This window comes from Myiozetetes cayanensis, unplaced genomic scaffold, assembly GCF_022539395.1.
Source record: "Myiozetetes cayanensis isolate MyiCay16 unplaced genomic scaffold, myiCay2020 scf2-11, whole genome shotgun sequence".
In the NCBI taxonomy this organism is placed as follows: Eukaryota; Metazoa; Chordata; class Aves; order Passeriformes; family Tyrannidae; genus Myiozetetes; species Myiozetetes cayanensis.
In genome coordinates, this window is record NW_026087411.1 from 1,444,236 (window position 1) to 1,465,155 (window position 20,920).

A 20,920-nucleotide genomic window follows, 5' to 3' on the forward strand; every position below is an offset into this window, starting at 1 on the left:
ATCCGGCCAGGGAAAACCAGGGGGGGAGCGGCAAAAAGGGAAAGAAACGGCAGGAGGATTAAACACTTCGCCCTCTGAAGCGGCTTTCAGCATGTCTGGATGCAGCAACTGATATGGAAAGTACTGGTTAATGCATTAAATGAAGAGCAGGGTTATAAATGGCACGCTGGGGTGCAAGCAGCCAGCTTTTCCAGACAGTGGATTAAATGAATTCAGAGTTTGGGTCTGCACGTTACCAACCCCGCGCACAGGCTGTGTCCAAGAGTTCCTTTGAACCAGATTTCTTTCCACAAATGCAAAGCGTAGTAAAAATGAAACAAAAAAAAAGTAAAATACAGTTTCAAGCCTTTGTTGCTCGACCAAATATTAATGGTGGTGGTAAATGTAATGAAAGCCCCAATCTTGTAACTACTTGCAGCTGTCTGTTTTTATTCAAAGGAACTGGTAAGACCCTTGTCAGTTTGGGAACCACAGCTCATACTACAAGACTCTCAGCATTTCTTACACAATCCTACTGGAATTCAGTTAAATATCAGAGAACGAGAACCTATCGAAAATGTAAATTAAGCAGCACTCACAAAACGAGTGTTTCTGCAAAGTTACCTTGATTCTTTTGGATCAGAGGAACATAAACAGCACAATGCTCACTCAGACTATAAAAAACCCCTGAGGTGATGCCAGCCAGGTGCTGGAAAAGTATCTCTAGCACAAGTAAGTATTATTTTCCTGCAGTTGTGCAGAGATGTGCAACAGGTGACTAATCCATTGAGTTAGAGCGGTTCACTGATTTCAGTACTGCACACAACACATCTTGCCTTCAGCATGTCAGAAGGACCCCGAGACAGAGGTGTGGTAGAGGCAGGAGGCACTCCTGGCATGTGCCCCCACCTGCCTGCCTGGCAGAGCAGCCAGCTCTGTGCTCTGATTGATTTGCAAGCAGCGTGACCCCCTTTTGCACCAGAGAACACAAAGATGAAGGCTCAGATTCAGGGAGACAGATGGGTTTCTATGCACAAGTATCAGATGCTGACTGATCCCAGCAGAAGGTGAGTAACCCAATACTTTTGAAGAACTGGGCCTAAATTTAAACAGGAAATTGGAAGCATTCTCTCAAGTCAGGAGCTGATACTGTAACACTGGGACTCTCCTTAATTAAAAACAAAATTAAAAAAAGGCAATAATTAAATTAGGCTGCAGCATCTCTAACAAAGGAAGAGACGTAACTTCAGATGTAACTGGACACTGAATGGAATCTGTGCAATTTTCACGTGTTCAGAAATGTCCAGAAAGTCAAAAGACAGACAAGGAATGCAATGAATTTTCCCCTCTCATGCATGAGGTACTAACAAAGTCAGTGCTGATGGACCCTACAATCTCAGTGCCATCAGCATCCTGCAGCTATGCCAATGCTCACACCTATTTCCTCTGAATCACTACAATTATTGGAAAAAAAGGTGATCCAGACAAGCACAAGGAGAAACAAATCCTGCACTGACACACTCTCACTTGTAGCTGATGGAGGGCAGGGTTGACTCTTTTCCAACCAAACAAAAAACCTTCCCTAACTAACAAAGCCACTTTTTTTTTTTTTTTGCCTGTGTAACTGTGTGCAAACCATGCCTAATCCAATAGTAACCCTCACTTTTATGGTCACAGATTTTGGTTTTCCAACATTAGGCAAGAGTACAGGGAATGTTTAAGTACACATGGAGCAGGAGCACAGCACCTCCACCAGCCCCCAGTGCCAGAGCTCCTCACCACAGACCTTGTTCTCATCTGAACTCCCTGAGAGCTTTAAAAATAAAAACCACCCAAACCAAACCAACCAAACAACAACAACGACGAAAAACCCCAATCCCAACATTCTGACGAAAAATACTTCTCTTTTGAAGGCACGTGACACAAACTTTGCTGCTGCATTTCCTCAACACACGGTAGTTAAAAATTAAAGGAAAATAAAAATAAAAGAAACACTGGAAATAAGTGCTGCTGATGATGAGTTGGGGCTGCCTCTCTGAAAGGTTTTTGCAAATGAAGACATGTGCTTAATAAATGGATACTCAAAGTGAACAGGACTGGAAGTGAACACAGCTTTCCACTGTGACCTCACCACTGACAGGATCAGTCTGCAAAACATGAAACAGTTTTTCCCCTCTTTCAATCCTGGCACAAAACCCCAAACAAACTGAACCTTCCCAAAATCTGAACACGGTCATGAAAGGCAGTTCTAAGCAGTAACCAATCTCACCTCCAAAAAAACCCTGTATTTTAAGTAGAACACACCTTCCAGGGTAGGTACATACTTCTAAAACTAATTTTATTTGTACACCGGTGCTTTCCCGTTCACCTCTAGTTTAAGGTAGTTTCTAACTGTTCTGCCTCACCAAAGCACTTTATTTTCCGTTTCCATCTCCAGTGGGTGTTTTTTCATACCCACACACCCAGCCACCTCCTGAGTAAACTCCAGTAGTCATGGCACGGGCTCAAAGATGCACAAAGTCGAAGCCAAATCCAACACACGGTGCCTCAGGCATGGGAATGTTCCTTCCCAATAGCTTTCCACTTGACAAACAACTGCCAGGTACCAATTACTGCTCAGGGCTAAGAAAAATTCCTGACAAAGTTTAACTCCAGGACTACCTTCTTCAGAATCACCTTGTTCTGGTGCTCCATTTGCCTTCCAGGTGCCAAACTTTTTTACCAGATAGAAACTCTACACGTTAAACGCATGGATGCAGCTGACAAGGTATTTAATTTACGTGCAGCCCAAGGGGAAAAATAAATTGTAAAATAAAAATAACGTGCCAGAATTGATTCAGGGTTGTTTTTTTTTTCTGGAGAGTTTTCCATGATTCTCCACACTGGAGTGAATATATAAGTGAATACCTGGAATTTTGGTTGTACAGAGGCAGGTGACAAAGAAAACCGTGGTTGCAAAAAGATGTGAGTTCACACTGAAACCTGGTAGGTTAATGCTCTTTTGACACAGATTAGTTACACAAGCTGAATACCAACAGCACAAACTGTTAAAATCCTTTTAAATAGGAATAAAAACTGCAAACAGAGTAAAGGCTGCCCGTCCCTGAGCAGTGCTCCTGAGGAGCAGCTGCCAGCACAAGCTGCTCACACACTGATGTACCCAGTTTCCAGCCACAAGCCCAGTTTTCCACACCTATACAAACAAAAAGGCTTATTTCTCTGTAAAGACTTAAAATATCCCCCCCCAAGAAAAAGGTATGCAGAAATTTTTGCACTAGTAACACTTTTATGAGTCTATCACCAGCCACCTGACAGAAGTGTTACTCTCCAGCATTACAGTAGTGGGCAACATTCCAGTCAAAATGATGATTAACAAAAAAACCACTGTACCGGAATCCTTCTAACAATTGGAGTTTTTCAACACGCAGTTTATAAACCCACATAAAAATGGTTCTTCTGTGGTTTGTAGCCAGAATATACCCTCTGCTCTCAAAATATCAACTTCACTGCTCCAGTTTGGAAGCGTGGAAAATAAAGAGGAAGGAGTTAAAGGCCAGTCCCTCTGCTCAGTGAACGCTGTGTGACTCGCATGCCATCCTCAAGTTGTAGGTCACGTGAACCAAGAGGTGGATTAGAATCTTATCAGCCACGCAAATTTATTCCAATTTTTGGTTATGAGCACGATTTAACAGCAGAACGAACCTTTGTGCCCCTCGGTGGAAATCTGGGAAAGCATTTACAGTCATCCCGTTTTCCAGTAAGTTCTACAGTCGTGATTCAGCCTGTATCACACCATACATCCTGCAAATACATCCCTCGGACACCGAACTGTGCCCAGGATCTGCCAGGCTCCCGAGCCTCCTCTTCACTCACCACATGACCGTGTCACGTACAAAAGAAAATTTCCCAAGGTCAACAGGGGGAGGGAAGGAAACGATTTCTCACAAGGAAGCAAAAACACACAAGAAATAAAACGTTAAAAAAAATAAAATAACCCCAAGACAGCGCCTGCCCACACTCACATTTGCAGCATGACTTCGTTCAGATGCACTCCATCCACCAGCGCCACATATTCCTCCAGGTTGGTCCCGTTTCCTCCAGCTAACGGTCCAAATGTCTTCACCTAAAACATAACGCTCATCATCACCACCCTGACATTAACTCCACCTCGCTCTCTGCCGCAAGGCACTTCTCGTCAAACAATGAGCAAATAAAACGAGTAACGTGGGAGGCAAAATGAACGCTTACCCAGGTGACAAGAGGGCTCGACATGAACTGCTCCAGAAGGGGTGTGAAGATCTCGTTCTCCATTTTACGAAAAAATGCTTAACATCAATGCAGCTCCTCCGATGCAAAAAAATTATAGAAGTCCTCCACTGCAGCAACTCTCTGGAATGCTCCGAGGATTCAGCTGGAGCGAGCGAACCCCATTTTTCCAGGCGATGCAACAGCAATAAAAAAGTCAGTGCAGGGGCAAGCGGGATTTATCCTCCTCTTTCATGAAAAAATGCATCTGCGAGTCCATCTACGCGTATTTCAGCCTTTCCATTGATGCCTGTCCCTCCCTACATAGCGGAGGGGTGGAAGGAAGGAAGGAAAGAAAAGAGGGAGGCTGCCTAGCTACTGGGATTCTGCATCAGACAAAAAAAAGAGAGGAAGGGAAAATCTGCTTCAGCGGCGGCAGCGCCTCAGAAAGGAAGGAGAAATTCCAGCAAAACTCCGCAAGCTCATCCTGCCCCTTCCCCACACAAAAAAGCCCCGAGGGCGGGCGAGGGGAGCAGCGAGGGCAGAGCCCCCCGCCCCTCTCACGGCCAAGCCCCCCGGGCTGCGGCTGCACCAGAGCCCCGCTGCCCCCCCCGCCACGGCACGGCCGGGGAGTCACCGGGGGCTATTTTAAACCGCTTCCCTTTTCTACCCCCTTCCCTTTTCCACTAAACTGCGCCTCCGGAGCGCGGCAGGACCGGCACACGCCGCCCGGCCCCTCAGCCTCGCCCTTCCCCCGCGCCGGCCGCTCCCCTCAGGCTCCGCTCTCCCCTCGCCGCGGCCGGAGCCCCCCCGGACCCCTCCCCAGCTATTCTCCCGCCGCTCCGCCGCTCCCGCGGCACCGGCTCCGCTGCCCACCGCCGTCGTGCCCGCAGCGGGGCCGCCTCGCCTCAGCCCGCGCGGCCGCGCCGCATCGCTCGCCCCCTCCTCGCCCTGCCTCCCTCACGCCGTCCCTCCCGCCCGCCGCTCTCCCTGCCCGCGGCGGGGCCGCCGTGTGGATCCCTCCGCCCGCAGCCGCGTATCCCTCCGCCGCCGCGCGGGGATGGCGGCGCGATCAGAGAGGGGCGGGGCCGCCGGGGAACCGCTGCAGGACGCGCGCCCGGCGCGCGCGCGCGATGCGGTGCGGGCAGAGCCCTCAGAACCTCCCAACCTCAGAGCCCCGAGCCCTCAGAGCCTCCTCCGCCCACCTCCCGGGGAATTAACGGGCCCCTGAGGGAAAGGCTCTTCCGCTCACTCACCTCCCGGGATGAATAAACGTGCCCCTGAGGGACGATGCTCTTCCATTCCCCAGTGGGGAATAAAGGTGCCCGTGAGGGAAAAACTCGTCGCGGGAGGGATAGTCTCCGTTTCCCTCAGGAGAATAAAGGTGCCTGTGAGGGGAAAAGGGCGGGAAAGAGATGCTATTCCATTCCTCTTAGGGGAATAAAAGTACCTGTGAGAGGAAAAACTCGGAGCAGGAGGGAGATGCTCTTCCATTTCCCAGTTGGCGAATAAAGGTGCCCGTGAGGGTAAAAGGGCGGGAAGGAGATGCTATTCCATTCCTCTTAGGGGAATAAAAGTACCTGTGAGGGAAAAAACTCGTCGCGGGAGGGATATCCTCCGTTTCCCTCAGGAGAATGAAAGATGCCTGTGAGGGGAAAAGCGCGGGAGGGAGGGAAATGCTCTTCCATTCCCCTCTTGGGGAATAAAGGTGCCCGTGAGGCGAAAAGGGCGGGAAAGAGGTGCTATTCCATTCCTTTTAGGGGAATAAAGGTGCCTGTGAGGGAAAAACTCGGCGCAGGAGGGAGATGCTCTTCCATTTCCCAGCTGGGGAATAAAGGTGCCCGTGAGGGAAAAACTCATCACAGGAGGGATATTCTCCATTTCCTTCATGAGAAATGTGAGGGTGAAAGTGCGGAAGGGAGGGAAATGCTCTTCCATTCATCTCATGGGAAATAAAGGTGCCTGTGAAGGAAAAACTCGTCGAGGGAAAGAGATGCTCTTCCATTCCCTTCCTGCGGAATAAAGGTAGCCGTGAGGGGAAAAGGGTGGGAAGGAGATGCTTTTCATTGCCCTTAGGGGAAGAACAGTACCTGTGAGGGGAAAAACTCGGTGCAGGAGGGAGATGCTCTTCCGTTCCCTTCTTGGGGTATAAAGGTGCCTGTGAGGGGAAAACTTGGCGAGGGAGAGAGATTCTCCATTCCTCTCCTCCAGGAGAATAAAGATGCCTGTGAAGGAAATACTCATTATGTGAGGGAGATGCTTTTCCATTCCCTTCATGCGGAATAAAGGTACCCATGAGGGGAAAAGGGCAGGATGGAGACGCTTTTCCCTTCCCTTCAGGGGAATAAAAGTACCTGTGAGGGGAAAAACTTGGTGCAGGAGGGAAATGCTCTTCCATTCTCCTTTTTGCGAGTAGAGGTGTCTGTGAGGGGAAAAACTCAGCAGGTTTTCCCCTCAGCAGGTGGAATCCAGAAGCAGGACAGGTTTTCTCCTCAGGAGGTGAAATCCAGACACCCACATTAAGGCAAATTCCAGCTTTCTGGGTAGGTTTCTCAGGGAAGCAGAGGCTGACAGGCTGGCCTGAGCCATTGTCCCTTCCCTGAGCCACCTCCTGCCACTTGTGCTTCCAATCTCCAATCCTGCATTAACACACAGGGCCATATCTGCTTAATACATTATGTCAGTTTATTGACAAAGCATCTTACAAAATCTCCAACTAAATCCAGCTTCGATTCTGTGTAGTATAAATTAAACTGCAGCAGCATTTTCCCCCAATGCCTTTAGTTTTGCAGACACAATAAGAAAAAAAACCCCACAAAACAAACAAAAAACCCCAACCCCCCAAAAAAACCCAACCAACAAAAAAAACCCCAAAAAACCACAAAACATTGCAATAAAAATTACCGAAATTAAGTAGCTTTGAAAAATGTCAAGTAACACCTGAACAGATTAGGTTTTTCTTAACCCAAAGAAATATATATATAAAAAATATAATATATATACTGGATATAATATTTGTCCTAATGGTCCAAGACTAGGAAAAAATTTCCAATCATGACCTTTTTCCCATGAAGAAGGTCTAAGATTAGATTAGAAAAATAAAGGACGGACCTTGAAATATTAGGATGTCATTGGTATTCCAAGGGTTTTTTTAAAGCAATGTTTCATAGTTAAATGACTGTTTTGATTCTCACAATTAGACTTTTTCAGCCAAAACCCAGGTCTTTCCCCCTCCCCCAGACCAGACCTTTCTGGTGAACTCCAAACAAAAGGAATAAGGAAAGGCAAAGGAAAACTCTGCAGTCTTGGTTCTGAATAAGAACCTGGTGATCCATGGGTGAAATAAGTGCCAACGAACTCCCAGCCCTTGAAGGCAGCTACAAAAGCATTTTTGTACGAGCCTGGCCGACCAAGCAGCACAGCCCCTGTGTCTGGCAAGAGGCTCTGAACACGCCATTGTGCCCACAGGGCCACGGAACTCCCCTGCCCCGTCCGCTTGTGCCCACAGGGCTCTAATTAGGCAGTAATGACTTGGGCAGAAAGCAATTTCGAGGAATTAGGGACTGCCTAGTGGAGGTTGATAGCCCATGTAGTAGTCACGTGTTGGTAACACCAGCTGGCTCACGAAAAAAAAAACCATTTTGTGCTGAGATTCCGTAACGTTAAAAATGGGATTAGAGAGTTTCAGATGGTTTTGCTCCCGTCCACGTCCTCCAGTTGGCCTGCACGGCTGTTGAGCCCTGTTCCTGCAGAATATATTTTAGATAAGCACTGCATAATATCTTTCTGAAATGCCTCGTCATCTGTTTCGTCTCAGATGATTTGCAGTTCCTTACTTGAACCGGAAGTTGACAACTGAAGTTAAGTGACCCAGAAACAGAGATGAAACATTATTATTAAACTAAAATGTCAATGGTTTTAACTATTCCAAGAATGTATATTTGGGAATATTTTGGAACTAAAAAATTATCCTTTTTATAATTTGAAAAAATGCACAGAGAACAGGACTTTTCTTTCACATCTCATTCTCTAGAACAGCACTGTCAGTGTTTAGTACAGTGTGTAGCCTACTCCTGAAAAAAGGGATTTAGAGATTAACCTTGTTGTTTGAAGAGCAGTTTGTTCTTGTACAGGTGAAGCATCCCCATCTCCTTTTCTCTTGCACCTCCTTTGGTGGTGCAAGACTCTACATAGAAGACATGGCTATGTTCAGTGATCTGTGCCCAGACCCCAGATCTGTAAATTATATGGTTACTTCATCTTCTCAGGGAACTCTTTTTGCTCGTGGCATCATTTCCTGTGCCTGTTGTTGCAAAATAAAAGCTGACAAAGAACAAACTAGAACACCAAGTGGTGCCCTAAACCTGCAGGGAGCAGGAAGGTGTAACTGCACAGCCCCACTTACCTTGTCAGAGTTGGTCAAGAGATTTCTGGTCAGTGAGCCAGGGTCTGTTTGGGGAATAAATCACCACCAGCCTGCCCTTTTTAGCTGGTGCAAGAGACAGTGGTTTTATCTTCCTCTCCTACGCAAGCAAGGAGGTGACGCTGCTCCTGCTGCTGGTTTTGCTTCCTGCTGCGTTGATAGGCCTCTGGCTGATGAGACTTCAGAAAAGGGGAAAAACACAGACCAAATGTGGATGCTTGGGATCCACAGCAGGGTTGTGAAAGCACAGTCAAAACCTGAATTTTCTGATTACTGGGCTGACTTGGTAGGACAGTGTCTAGTGAAAACTGCAAGCACAGAGTCACCTTCCATGTCCTGTGTTTGCTCCCTAATCAAAGCAAGACTATAGGATTAGATGGGGAAATAAAGGGAAGACTAAGGGCACTGAGGGGCTGAGCCTTTGTAAGCATTGCTAGGAATTCCTAAAGGTCCCACAAAGTCAGTAGACTTAAGGTTATTTCTTGTCCCACAGGAGTGGAAAGAAGGGGAAACCCCTCTGTACCGTGAATGAAGAACCGAAAATTCCACACCAGTTCTTGAAGATTGCTTCCCTGCCACTGCCTCTGCTCTGACGTGACCAAAATCCCCCATCAACCTGCAGGGAATTTGCTGAGAAAACCGTGAGTAACCTCAACATGAGAGTATTTGGAGTGAAAAATTAAGAACAAAACCATTGTTCATTTAAGAGTTTTTACACATCCCAGACATTTTGCAGTTTGTGTCCCGTTGCACCAAGAAATACGTACAGATACAGCAGACAAAACCCCCTGTGTGGGCGTGTGCCATCCTGGGCAGTTCTCTGCATCAAGTGCAGCAGAATTCCTGTCAGGCAGAATGCTCATTGCAGGGACAGGCAGTGCCCATTTCCAGCCCTGCCTACCTGACATATCCACACCTTCCTGCAGGGACTACACACACAGTACTTAAACCATGAAACTGCTGCTGAAAGTATTACATTTAACACTGGGATTCATCTGAGGAGGGAGGTGCCTGCAGCTTTTTGTTTCTTTTCAAGCAGCTGGAGTGGCAGGAAGGATGTTACTGTGGCAGGTCAGCTGATGGGATCAAAAATAGACCAAGCATTTACCTTGATTTTTAAATTGAATAGCTGTTCCTAAATATTTCCATAGGATGAGACTCTCTGTAAGAGAGTGTCAGGGAAATACTGCCTTTCAAAGAAAATTGGTTTGAACTTAAGAGTTGCAATCCAGATCTCCTCCCTGTTCAGCCAATAAAACGTTCAGCTGTGTTTCTGGCTGTCAGCTGTGAACTGTGAGACTGCCTAATAATGCTGGTTGTGAATTTCCCTTTGGTATTTGCTGCATACAAAGGAAATAGATTTTTTTTTTCCCCTCTAAAAATCGAGCATCAGGCATTACAGCAAGAACAGCAGTTACAGGACAATAGGTTTGGTACTCACTTCTGCTGTGGCCAGTGGAGTGAGACTGAGCAAAAGCTCTTGCTGCCATGCCTTCTGTCAGACACGGCCGTGCCAGTGTGAGCAGCGTCTCCCATGAACGGGGCAGGGCAGCTCTGCCCTTGCTCTGCCGAGGAGCAGGGTGCAGCCAGGCTGCTCCCTGCCAGCAGGCACAGCTGGCCGTGTGTCTGCGCAGAGCAGGGCATGGTGCTGGACCAGCAGCACCGTGCCACCTCCGATCCCTGAGGGACAGAAGTGCTGAGCTGGGTCCCTTCTCCGGGGCTTTCCTTTCGTGGGGGGCACTCTCACCACGCAGCCTCACAAAACACCAGAGGTTCTGTAGCCCCTGGGAAAGATCCTAACTCTAACCCCTCTGACCTCCAGCTGCCTCAGTTCTGCTCTGCTATGACACTAGGTTTGCTTTCCTTCCCCCAGCCCCATGTCACTGGTAGCTGCCTCCCTGTCCTTTGCCACAGACTCTTGCTGGTGCCTCGCTCCTCTCCCCCACGTTGTCAGTGTTGATGCCACCTGACCGCTCCACCTTGGGTAATGCTGCCACGAGAGCCAGATTCCCCAGCTCAGGAAGAGTTATTAACTTCCAGAGCCCCGCATTAACCTCTGATGTGAGCGTGTCTCTCTCCAGCTGCACATGGTGCCTGGGACCTTCCCAAGGTCACTACATAATGAACTGCACGCACCACAGTTCTGTGTTTGAGATTTCCATCTGTGTGCTCAGGTATGGACTTAGTTATGCCCACAAGAAGAAGGAAAAATACACAGCACTGAACATATAATTGTAGTGGGATCACTTCTGTTCCAACCTCTGTTCTTCTGAGCTCAGGATTAGCCTCTCCATTATCCTATCCCCTGCCATGTCTGCTTTTACCCCTGGTTATTTGGCAAATTATTAACGTCTGAAAACAGCTTTTCTGTCTATGAAATACCAGTCAGACAATTAAAAGCTTTTAAGATATCCCTGTTTTGCCTTTGGGAAGGTCTTTTGACAAGCTTATAGGAAAAGAAAACACAAGTTACTCTTTTACAGCATTACATTAAAAAGAGACTGATAATAAAATATTTGAACTAATTAATAGAAAAAAATAAAGCTCATGAAAAAATAACTAATGACAGGTAAAAAATTACACTTATTAGATGGGATTCCTGAAGAAGCTTCTTACAAGAGCTGGGAACAGCCTCCTCATCCACACCTCTTTCAGAAGCCACTGTTAACTGTAAGACCCCTTTGTTTGCTCTAAGTCCAGAGGGTTCAACTCACTGTGGCACCAGTTCAATTGTCAGTTTAATTGGAGATTAACACAAAATTGAAATTCTCACCTAATGCTGTTCATCTCTGGAAAATATGCCATTTTTTTTACCTAAACCTACCATGCTTTCAAATGTATCATTCCAATATTTTTCTATGCCAGCTGTTTGGGTTTTTTTTTTTCCTGCTAAAACCTCCAGCAACACTTTTGGCCACTTAATTCAGGCTTTTCCGAGCCACTGCCACCAACAGCTAATTCCTGCCGCCTCCTTTCCAGTGCCTAAACATCTCCCTTGAGTGGGCTCCTCTTGCCAGCTTTACATCCCTATAAAAAGCTGTATTTTTAACTAAGGTGGTCACACAAAGGTGAGGTTCTCTGTGGTTGTTACCTGCTGCTCTGTCACACAATTGCTGAGTTAAGGGTGGGTGTGCAGTGGCTGAAAGGCCAAAGGAGGCTTTGGAAAAGACTCGTTTTTCCTGGGAATTTCACGCTTATACTGAGATGTCAATTGTTTGGTTGGGTGTTTTTTTCTTTAATCTATTACAAAGCAATTTCATACACTGCTGATTTTTTAATGCTAGTATTAATAAATAAGCTGCTGAAATTATTACTGAAACAGGCTGCCCAGGGAAGTGGTGGAGTCACCAGCCCCAGAGGGATTCAAGACATGCAAATGTGACACTTGGGGACCTGGTTTAGTGCTGGCCTTGGCAGTGCTGGGTTAATGGTTGGACTCGATCTTAAAGGTCTTCTCCAACCTAAAGGAGTCTAGGACTTTTTGTTTTTTTGGTTTTTTTTTTAATAGCCTGGGTAAAATTGGAATTCTGTGTACATCAGTCTTGATTTCAGCTTGATAATTTTTTCTGTGGGCCCAGAAAGGGTTTAATTTTGCTTAAGGCTATTACTCTTAAATATTAGTAACAGGTCAAAATATATAAAATATACAACCTAAGTAGAACATTGTAGCCCTTTTCACACATTTTTCCAGAAAATGCTACACTAAAATAATGAATAGTTCAGAATCTATTCCTTTCTGCTACTATGACCTATGGGATATTTCTGATCACAGAATGAGTCCACCTTAACAGTCTGCCTTAAAAGGATGAGATTATTCAGCTTGTTCAGGCTGTATCTCTGCAAAAGGAAAACACCTTAACAAAGAATGGTTTGTTGCTGACCTGCAGCTGGTTATGGCATTTCATCTGAAAGCCTATTTAAGTCCTTAATGGTAACATTTATTCCCTCTCCCTCGGAGGAGTATTTTACAAACAAAATTAATTAGCAAACGAGGACAGCCAATTTGGTGCTATAGTTCGGGCTGACAGTCACCCAAGAGGGGTGTTGGCAGTAATAATAATCATTATCCCAAAGCACGGCGAGGTCTCCTGCCTGCGCTGAGAGCCCTGCTGGAGCTGGAGCTCCCCCCCTGCCCGTGGAGCGCGCAGAACCGGCAGCAAGGCAGGGCTGCCGCACACAGCGTAGGCACTAATCGTGGGAATAGCCCACGAGTGACCTCCGGCTCGGATTATCCACCTCTGAGCCCTGCACGCTTCACCCAGGCCAGCCCTACTTCCACTCAGGGCTGCCTGACGTGCCCGCAGCTTGTGAGGGTTTTGTTAAGGTTCCAGAGCTGGTCCTTCCACCCCGAGTGCAAATGCAGCCCTGCCGGGGGTTCGGATTGACTTCACAACTGCGCCGAGCTCCTCTCCTGCCCTGCCTGGTTCTTTCTTTACCGCTCCTGTCTCCATGCACTTCAGTGGAAGCTGCAACACTGAGGTGTCAGCACTTCTGCAGTTTCCTTTACAGCAGCTACACTGACTGTGCTTAAGAAATCACCCAGGCATTTAGGAACTGCTAATCCTCCTTGGGAAGAACACAAGGCTTGTTTCTTCCAAGGAATTTCTCACTCAAGGGCCCGTGGCATGGTTCAGTTTTGCCCACTAATTGCTCTTGCAGAAAGACCAGAAAAAAAAAAAAAAAAGGAAAAAGGCAAAAAGAGGGGCTTAGTGCAATTTTTCTTGAGCTGTTTTATGATGGAATGGTTCTGATAATGTCATATTTATATGTCTGCTCTTTGAAGAGCTAATAATTCTCCCAGTGCTTATTAATAGCGATAACAAAGACAAATCCAGCTGTTCAAGAGACAGTAAAACAGCATAGAGGGTTAGAAATAATTTCAGTTCAGTTATCATGGGTTTGGGAAATGGACACCAAGCAGGAAGCTCCCTCCAAATTCCCCAATTACTCCTTACCATAAGTATCCCAGTTTTCCCAGTCACTCTGGGTTATGTATCGTAGCCAATAACAGCAGGAAATCCATAACATCACACACAGGGACAGTTTATTTCCCCCCTGCTTTTACACACACACAGAAATAGCAGTTGCAGAAGAAACAAGAAAAATACTGATACAGGTAAGTCAACCAAATATACCCCATTTCTCAATATTAAGCCTTCATTCCTACTGTGACCCTCTTTGAAGTGAAAGTCGGAATTCTGGCAGCAGACATTATATAACCAGGTTTACCTCATAACAGAATGACAGAGCTGAAGCTCCTTTACCTTATGTAACACTTATTTTAGCTTATTTTTAACCGTGACTTGAAAGTCATCCTAGGAGCTCCTTAGGCTTTTTTTGTCAGCGCACTACAAAGGAAAAACCCAGATGAAACTGCACCTCCTCTGCACTGTGCTTGAACCAAGAGTGCCCCCCTGAGGATCTGTGTTTATACAGATGCAGTGGAGTAGAAAGCTTGAGGGTGACTCTTTAATTCAGAGTGAATTAAACTTTGTACTTTCATCTACAAATACAGCCCCAGAAAGTGGCACATGGCTTTCCTACAGGTTTTCTATTAGACTGATGTGGATGCACACGAGCCTTGCTGCTTCCAAACCTCTCTGTAATTTTGGCTCTACCTAAAACTACGTAACCAAAATCCACTAAATATTCAACAGAAATAACAGTGCTGGTTTGGGGTAAAGACCAACATAAAAATGCTTTGATCCAGAAGATGGGAATGGGGGGCAGGTGGGGAAATCAGAAATTTTGGCACGTAAGGAGGAGTTAGGAAATAAATAAGATGTATTATGAGACACCAGATTATGAGGAGAAAAGGAGAAAGAACATTAAAACAAGTTTCCTGCCATGGAAGAAATACAAGGGGAACAGCACATCAGGAATTTTTGAGAGTGCTGTGCATAAAATCTGGTCAGAGAAGTGCTGATTCGAAAATGAAGAGCTGCTGCTGTTCCAGGGTGTGCCCACACAGGGGGCTGGATCCAATTAACGGCACTGAGCTCGGTTGCTGCTCACTGCAGTGATCCAAACCCCATCGATGCACAACTGGCACGAGATCACACATCTGCTTCTGGTACAAAGCACTGATTTGAAGGCTTGGGGGGTTGGTACTGACTTTGATATGGATGCCTCCAAACTGTCCTTGGTTTTGCAGACCCCTGGGTGCTTCCTCACCCAGCCTGCCTCCTGAGCCGCCCAGGCAGTTTGCTCTGGGACTTGCTGTCCCCAGCAGTGCCCCGTGTCCTCTGCACTTACAGGACTGGCATTAGGCTCAAAGAGCCTTATGCAAGAGCCTGGCTGAGCCCTGGGGAGCAGCAGGGGCTCGAGTGAGCCCTGATAACAAGGCTCTCAGCCTTTCATCTGCCAGCTCTCAGCTCCTGTGCACACCTGAAGGTCCAGACCTGCAGTGGAGACCTGGGCTTGGTGGTGTGTATCTTGTGACTGTGCCATCAGCATTCCCCTTCCTGACACAGACTCAATATGCACCTTAAAACAAAGATTCCCCGCCCCAGGTATCCCCAGTCACCTGCTCCTAACCAACCAAGGCATCACTCAGCCTGTCACCAACCGTCACTGATCTTTCTGAGCAACCTGTCCTGACTTCTCCGTGTCAGACCTCCTCATGGAGTGTTGTGTGGTGAGCAGGGAAAGCCTGGCACAACTCCCCCCACCACAGTCTTCAGAATTCACTGTTACCTTTTGCTCACTGACTGACTGATCCCATTCTTTCACGCTGGCTCAGCTTCAGAGTTTGCCACTCTGGAAGTCCTTCCCTTTCCCATCCATCATACCCTCTGGCATCCTGGATTTACAGCTGAAAATCCTGCCACAGAAAGTGCCCACCAGGCGTGCAACAGGGAGCTCAACACTTTGTGAAGGTCAGTTTGAGGCACTCCATCCCAGTACAGATTAGCACAGAGCACCACACGAGGCCTTTTGGAGGCATTTTCCAAGTCAAAAGTACAACATTTCATTTCTACTAAAGCTTTCAGGCCACGTTTTTCTCATATAAAAGCATTCTGGCACAAAAATGCATACAAACAGCAAGGAGCCAGTAATATTAATACCAAACATGCTAACCCCTCTTTATTTCACTGGGAACCATGTGCATTTCTGCAGGGAATGTAAAATTGAATTTCAAGCACAGGAAGTGCTCTGTTACTACTCTGGCACCACAATGCAGAGCTGCTTTGTTGGTTGCTCTAAAATAGCAAGCTAAGCCTGTCCAGCCGAGTGCAGTGTCAGGAAGGAGCCTTCTGATCCCCAGCACCAAAATGGATCTCGCTGGTCTCTTGTCAGCTTTCCCAGGCAAGGACTTTCCCTACTTTATCACAGTGGACACACTACCAGTATTAGGACTCCCAGCAGAGTCTGCAATGCAATTTCTAACCTCCCCCCAGCCCTTCTCCTCCATCCAGCTCTCCTCATGGCCTGCAGTCCTGCCAGGATTTCTGCCAGGAGTGCAAAAGCAGGGATTAGCTTCACCCTGTGAGTCTGTGAGCAGCCCACCGTGGGCATATGCAAAGCAGCAGAACTCCATGGAACCAAGCAGAGACACCTCATGGCAAACCCCTTCCCAACAGATCCCAGTATCAGGAATTGGCTAAGAAATCAGCCAAAACCACCCCACCCCACTCCTAAAAAACCGCAATTCCAAGACAACAGAACCCCCCAAAGGCCAAACCCACAACAATAAAGAGGCAAGGAGCGATAAGCCTGGTCTGACAAGATCCTCAATGCTCCTTCCTTCTGTGGACAGCAGTTTATCTCAGAGGCTCTGCATTCAGGCTTTGTCCCTGCAGGCTGTGGCAAACAGGAGCCCCTGGCTGACTCCTGACCCCTCCAGCTGAAAGCAGGGCGGGTGGGAATCAGTCTGTGCCTCTCCAGAAAACAGAACTGGCACTGGAGAGAAAAGGCCACAGCAAAAGCTTTGTGCACTGGTACCTTCCCACTGCTTGCCTTCCATTGTTCCACTGCTGTGAAATCACTCTTTTTTCTGCTGCTCTTCTCCCCTCACTCCCTGGGTGTTCCCTACAAACTCTACCCAGCCTGCTTGCTCGGACCTTGGTAAGGAGTGTTCATGGGGTTTATACACTTGCCATACTTGGGGACTTTCACAAGGTTAAACAAGCACCAGCAAGGCATGCAGGGGGTGAAATGAGTCCTCTGCCATGGCAGCACAGCCCCCAGCTCTGAGTTCTGCTGCCAGGTAACCCATTGGACAGGCACAGAATCACCACATTTACACACAGCATCGTCTGATGATGAACACTCAATGAAAGCAGAGTTGCCAAACTGCTAGAACTGTTCTGAGTTTTGTTTTTTTTTTTAAATCATAACATTAAAGCACAAGCAAAAAAATCCCAAAGTCCACAAATACAAACTACATAATAAATAACTCATGGTGCTTTCATAAAAATCAGCTATGAAAAATTACCCAGAGCTTAATGAAAACCATGCAGGCACTGGAATCCTACACCCAGCATGTCCTCCAAGTAGGAACAGGAGCAGCCACACTGGTGCTGCTATCATCTAACCTGTTTATAAAGCTGGGGAAAACTCCTACCTCTGCTCTTTGTGCCTTCTTGTGGTCACATGTGCAGAAAATAAAAAGAAACAGCAAAGCAGGAATGAAGAAGCAGCAGCAGCACCACACAACAGATTTAATCCTCCCAGTGCTGGCTGTGCTGGCAAGCCCCTTATTGCCCCGTGCCCCTCACCTGAAAGCTGTTGGGAGGCCAGTTGCAGCAGTGATGAGTTGATGGGGTGGCCTGAGGAGTTTGGGATTCATGGGCTGTGCTCAGATCCTGAAACAAGCCACGCTGACACTCTTGTGTCACCCTGACCATGTGGCTTCATCCCAGCGGTGAGCACTTCTGCACCTGGGATGTGAGAGATAACATACTCTGGAAAACGGGATCAACTTCTGCTCTCTGCTGTGTGTAATCTGCTCTTCTAATTTGCATAATTATCCCAATATCCAACATGCTCTATCACCTGAAACACGTGGAGCAGGACAGCCGTGGTGTGTCCAAACCACTGCCATCAGTATCTCCACGGAAGGGATTCTTTCTTGTACACCCAGCTGATGTTTCTTGTTGGGCAGTGGAAAGCACAGTTTCTGTGAGGCTCTCCAATGCATTGTCCTCTGTATTTTTTATTTTTTTTTTGGCTTTTATAATCAACAATACATTGCAATTAGCCAAAGTTCTTGGGGGCAACTGAAACATGTGGACAATAAAACTCAGAAATGCAAACTCTACTTCAGTCCTTCCACAGAGCCCCCAGAACCAGCACTTTTGTCTGTAAAGGCCTTGCTGAAAGCCAAGCCCTGCAGGGACACTAAAAGACTCTAGCCAAACTCAGAAATAGGAAAGCCCTTTCCCCAAAATCCACATGCAACTTTAAAGGCTGTGATTTTTAATTTTTAACTATTATTATCACGCACTCAGGGCAGCCGTGTTCCCTCAGCTTTCCCTGCTCTTCCTCTGCAATGAGGAAAATGCCCCTGCATCTGGGAATTGAGTATTTTATTGTTTCTAATCATCTCATGCCCTCAGTGTTACTATTTCATACTCCACAGATGCAGCTTTTCCAGGGTCAGTGGAATTCCCCACTCCCAAATAAAGGTCACAGAGCTTTTCCTTTCCCTTTTCCCTTTTTAACCTGCTCATGGCTGCAGAACTCGCTGCCAGAAGAGATCAGAATAACAAAGCTCACAGGCTTCAAATCAAACCACAGCCTTCACCTTGCTCTAGTTCATCTTCCATCAATAACAACTGAAGCTGCACAGCAAAATCTCAATCATTTCAAGGCTTTCTAGAACTCAAGAGCTGCAGACAGCCCAGGGAAAATAATGGTGAAAGCACTGCAGCAATTACTCAAATAGTACTGAAATACTTGCTCAATGCATGGAGAAAATCCCCATGGAAAATATACACACATATATATATATATGTGGAATAGATGCTATTGCTGGTAAATGAAGAGCAAAATTTGCTTCGGGAAAATACAAGAAATCAAATCTATGGATAGACTTTTGGATAAATGTGTGGGTGAAATGTGCATGGTTAAAATGGGTGTGCAAAATGGCAAGTATAGAAATGAAAAAAAAATACCTAGAAGTATAACATATTTACCCAAAAAACCTCCTCAGTAAATAATTGCCAACCAGCCCAAACCAAGCAGTATTTTAACTTTTGACCTTTTATGCAAAAGTCCCGTTTAACTCTGTCTGTTGAACTGAAGAAAAAGGCCTTTGCTCCACAGGTTTCCAGAAACTTGAGCTCAGGCTTCTCTTTGAGGTCAGATTTAGACCACAATTCTAGAATTTCCTTTCAAAGAATAGAATTATTCCTTAAAAAAAACCCCAAACCTCCCAAATGAGAATTTATGAAAACAAACTGGAAAAGTTGTATCAGGTTTACTAAGGTGAAAATATTTATAGCTGGTGCAGTTGTAAGACAATCACAAAACAGGTGGATGGAAGAATCAAAGCCTAAACACAAAAGAGTAATTAATAATAAGACTGTTTAACTTTTGCCAATATCCTTTAAACTACCCAAACATCTACAAAATTATTCACATGGAAGAAATTAAAGGTGATGTAAAAACTATTGCTTTGCTACTAGCTCAAAGCTCATCTGCTCACCTTTTTTTGCTTCTTTTTTTTTGTTTATAAATAAATAAATTTAGAAAGGCAGCAGTAGGTCAACAGTGGCGTTCACCAATAGGAAGCCAGATATTGCCAAGATTTTGGAATGTCAGACTTCCTAATTATTGTGCAAATGAGTGGAACCCACTGGAGTGACGAGAGCTGGGCACTGACAGAAAGAATTCAGTGGAATGCAGAGGCTGGAAAGGCTTGACAACATTTACTTGTCAGCATTGATAGCTTTAAATATATTTATATATATATATATAAAGCAACGACCCAAGAATATGTCAAAATGTCTGAAATAGCAACTTGTTCGGAGAAGACAGAGAAATAAGCAATAATTTCTGTGTGACTCAGACAGGGATCATTTCCTGCTCCATCTCCTGTGTTATTAACAACTCCTGTGTTTCCCCTGACAACAAAGGCAGAACATGACAATGTTGGGCAGTTCCCTGTGAGGGGATAAAATGGCCATTAACATCTTTAAAAAAGGATGAGGAGATTTCAAAGAGTTTTGGTTATTTTGGGGGTTTTTTTTACTTACAAGTGGCACACCAGTAAAGCACCACTCATCCAGCATTAGGAGGGGAAGAAATGTAAATATTGGGAAAAACTTCCTAGTCTGTGAGCAGTGGAACAGGCAAGGACAGTGAGAGGAATAGGAATTACCTTCATTTTAGGGGAGAAATGCAACACAACCAGCAGCCCTAAGGAACATCCCAACAATGGAGTGCTAATGGAAACCTTGCCTGTTGCCTTGTAAATCATTTCCCAGTTCTTTCACCGTAGGCTATTTACAGTACTGCTGAGTTACAAATTATCCCTGTTCCCATGAAGGCCTGATGAGTGACCACAGTTTTAATTAGAATTAGAGCACCAGGTAACAACAAGCCATCAAGGCACAGGTGAGGTATTGTTTGCTGCCCACTGTCACTGCCCACTGTCACTGCCCACTGACACTGCCCACTGACACTGCACTCTGGGAGCGATAAAATAGGGGATAACGGGAGTTTTCCATCACCCGGGATCATCCTGCACGTCTTTATCCATATAAAAATGGCATATATAAGCCCAGCCTCGACTGTGCTGTGACGCTGTGAGTGACAGGGGCATTCTAACAGTCAGGGTGTCCGGGGCCATGTCCCATCGTATCCCGATTATCCCCAAACCCAGGGAAGCCGCAGCCCGGCTGAGCAAGGCAGGCTGTTGCCGTGCTGGGGGACTGTGCCCTCGGTGGGTAACCTCGGGTTTTGGGGAGTGCTGAGCGCTGTAGTTACTCATTCCTCTTGTTTCAGCGGTGCCCACGCTCGGGCGGCCGGGGGTGCCGCGGGATGGTGGAGCGGGATGGTGGAGCTGGATGGTGGAGCGGGATGGTGGAGCGGGATGGTGGAGCGGGATGATGGAGCGGGATGATGGAGCTGGATGATGCCGTGGAAGTGCTCCTGGCTGCCGCCAGCTCCGCTGCCGCCCGGTCCCCGCCCTCCTCCTGCCGCTCGTTCCCAGCGCCCACCTGCGCCAGGTAGTGCCGGCGTGCCGAGGCAGCGAGCCGCGCTGCCGGCCCGCTCGGGCCGTGCGGCTTCCCGGGAATGCCGTGCGGGCGGCCCCGCCCCGTGACG

General features: G+C 46.7%; 1 protein-coding gene across 1 annotated transcript in view; it reads right to left on the reverse strand.

The window, feature by feature from the left end:
- Positions 1-4,945, reverse strand: part of CCDC88A (coiled-coil domain containing 88A) — a 62,348-nt gene extending 57,403 nt beyond the window's left edge. Inside the window, 2 exon segments of the mRNA XM_050316981.1 lie at positions 4,002-4,102; positions 4,228-4,945. Of these exon segments, the coding sequence (XP_050172938.1) occupies positions 4,002-4,102; positions 4,228-4,290 (164 nt within the window). The 5' untranslated portion in view covers positions 4,291-4,945.
- Between the last annotated feature and the right edge of the window lie 15,975 nt (positions 4,946-20,920).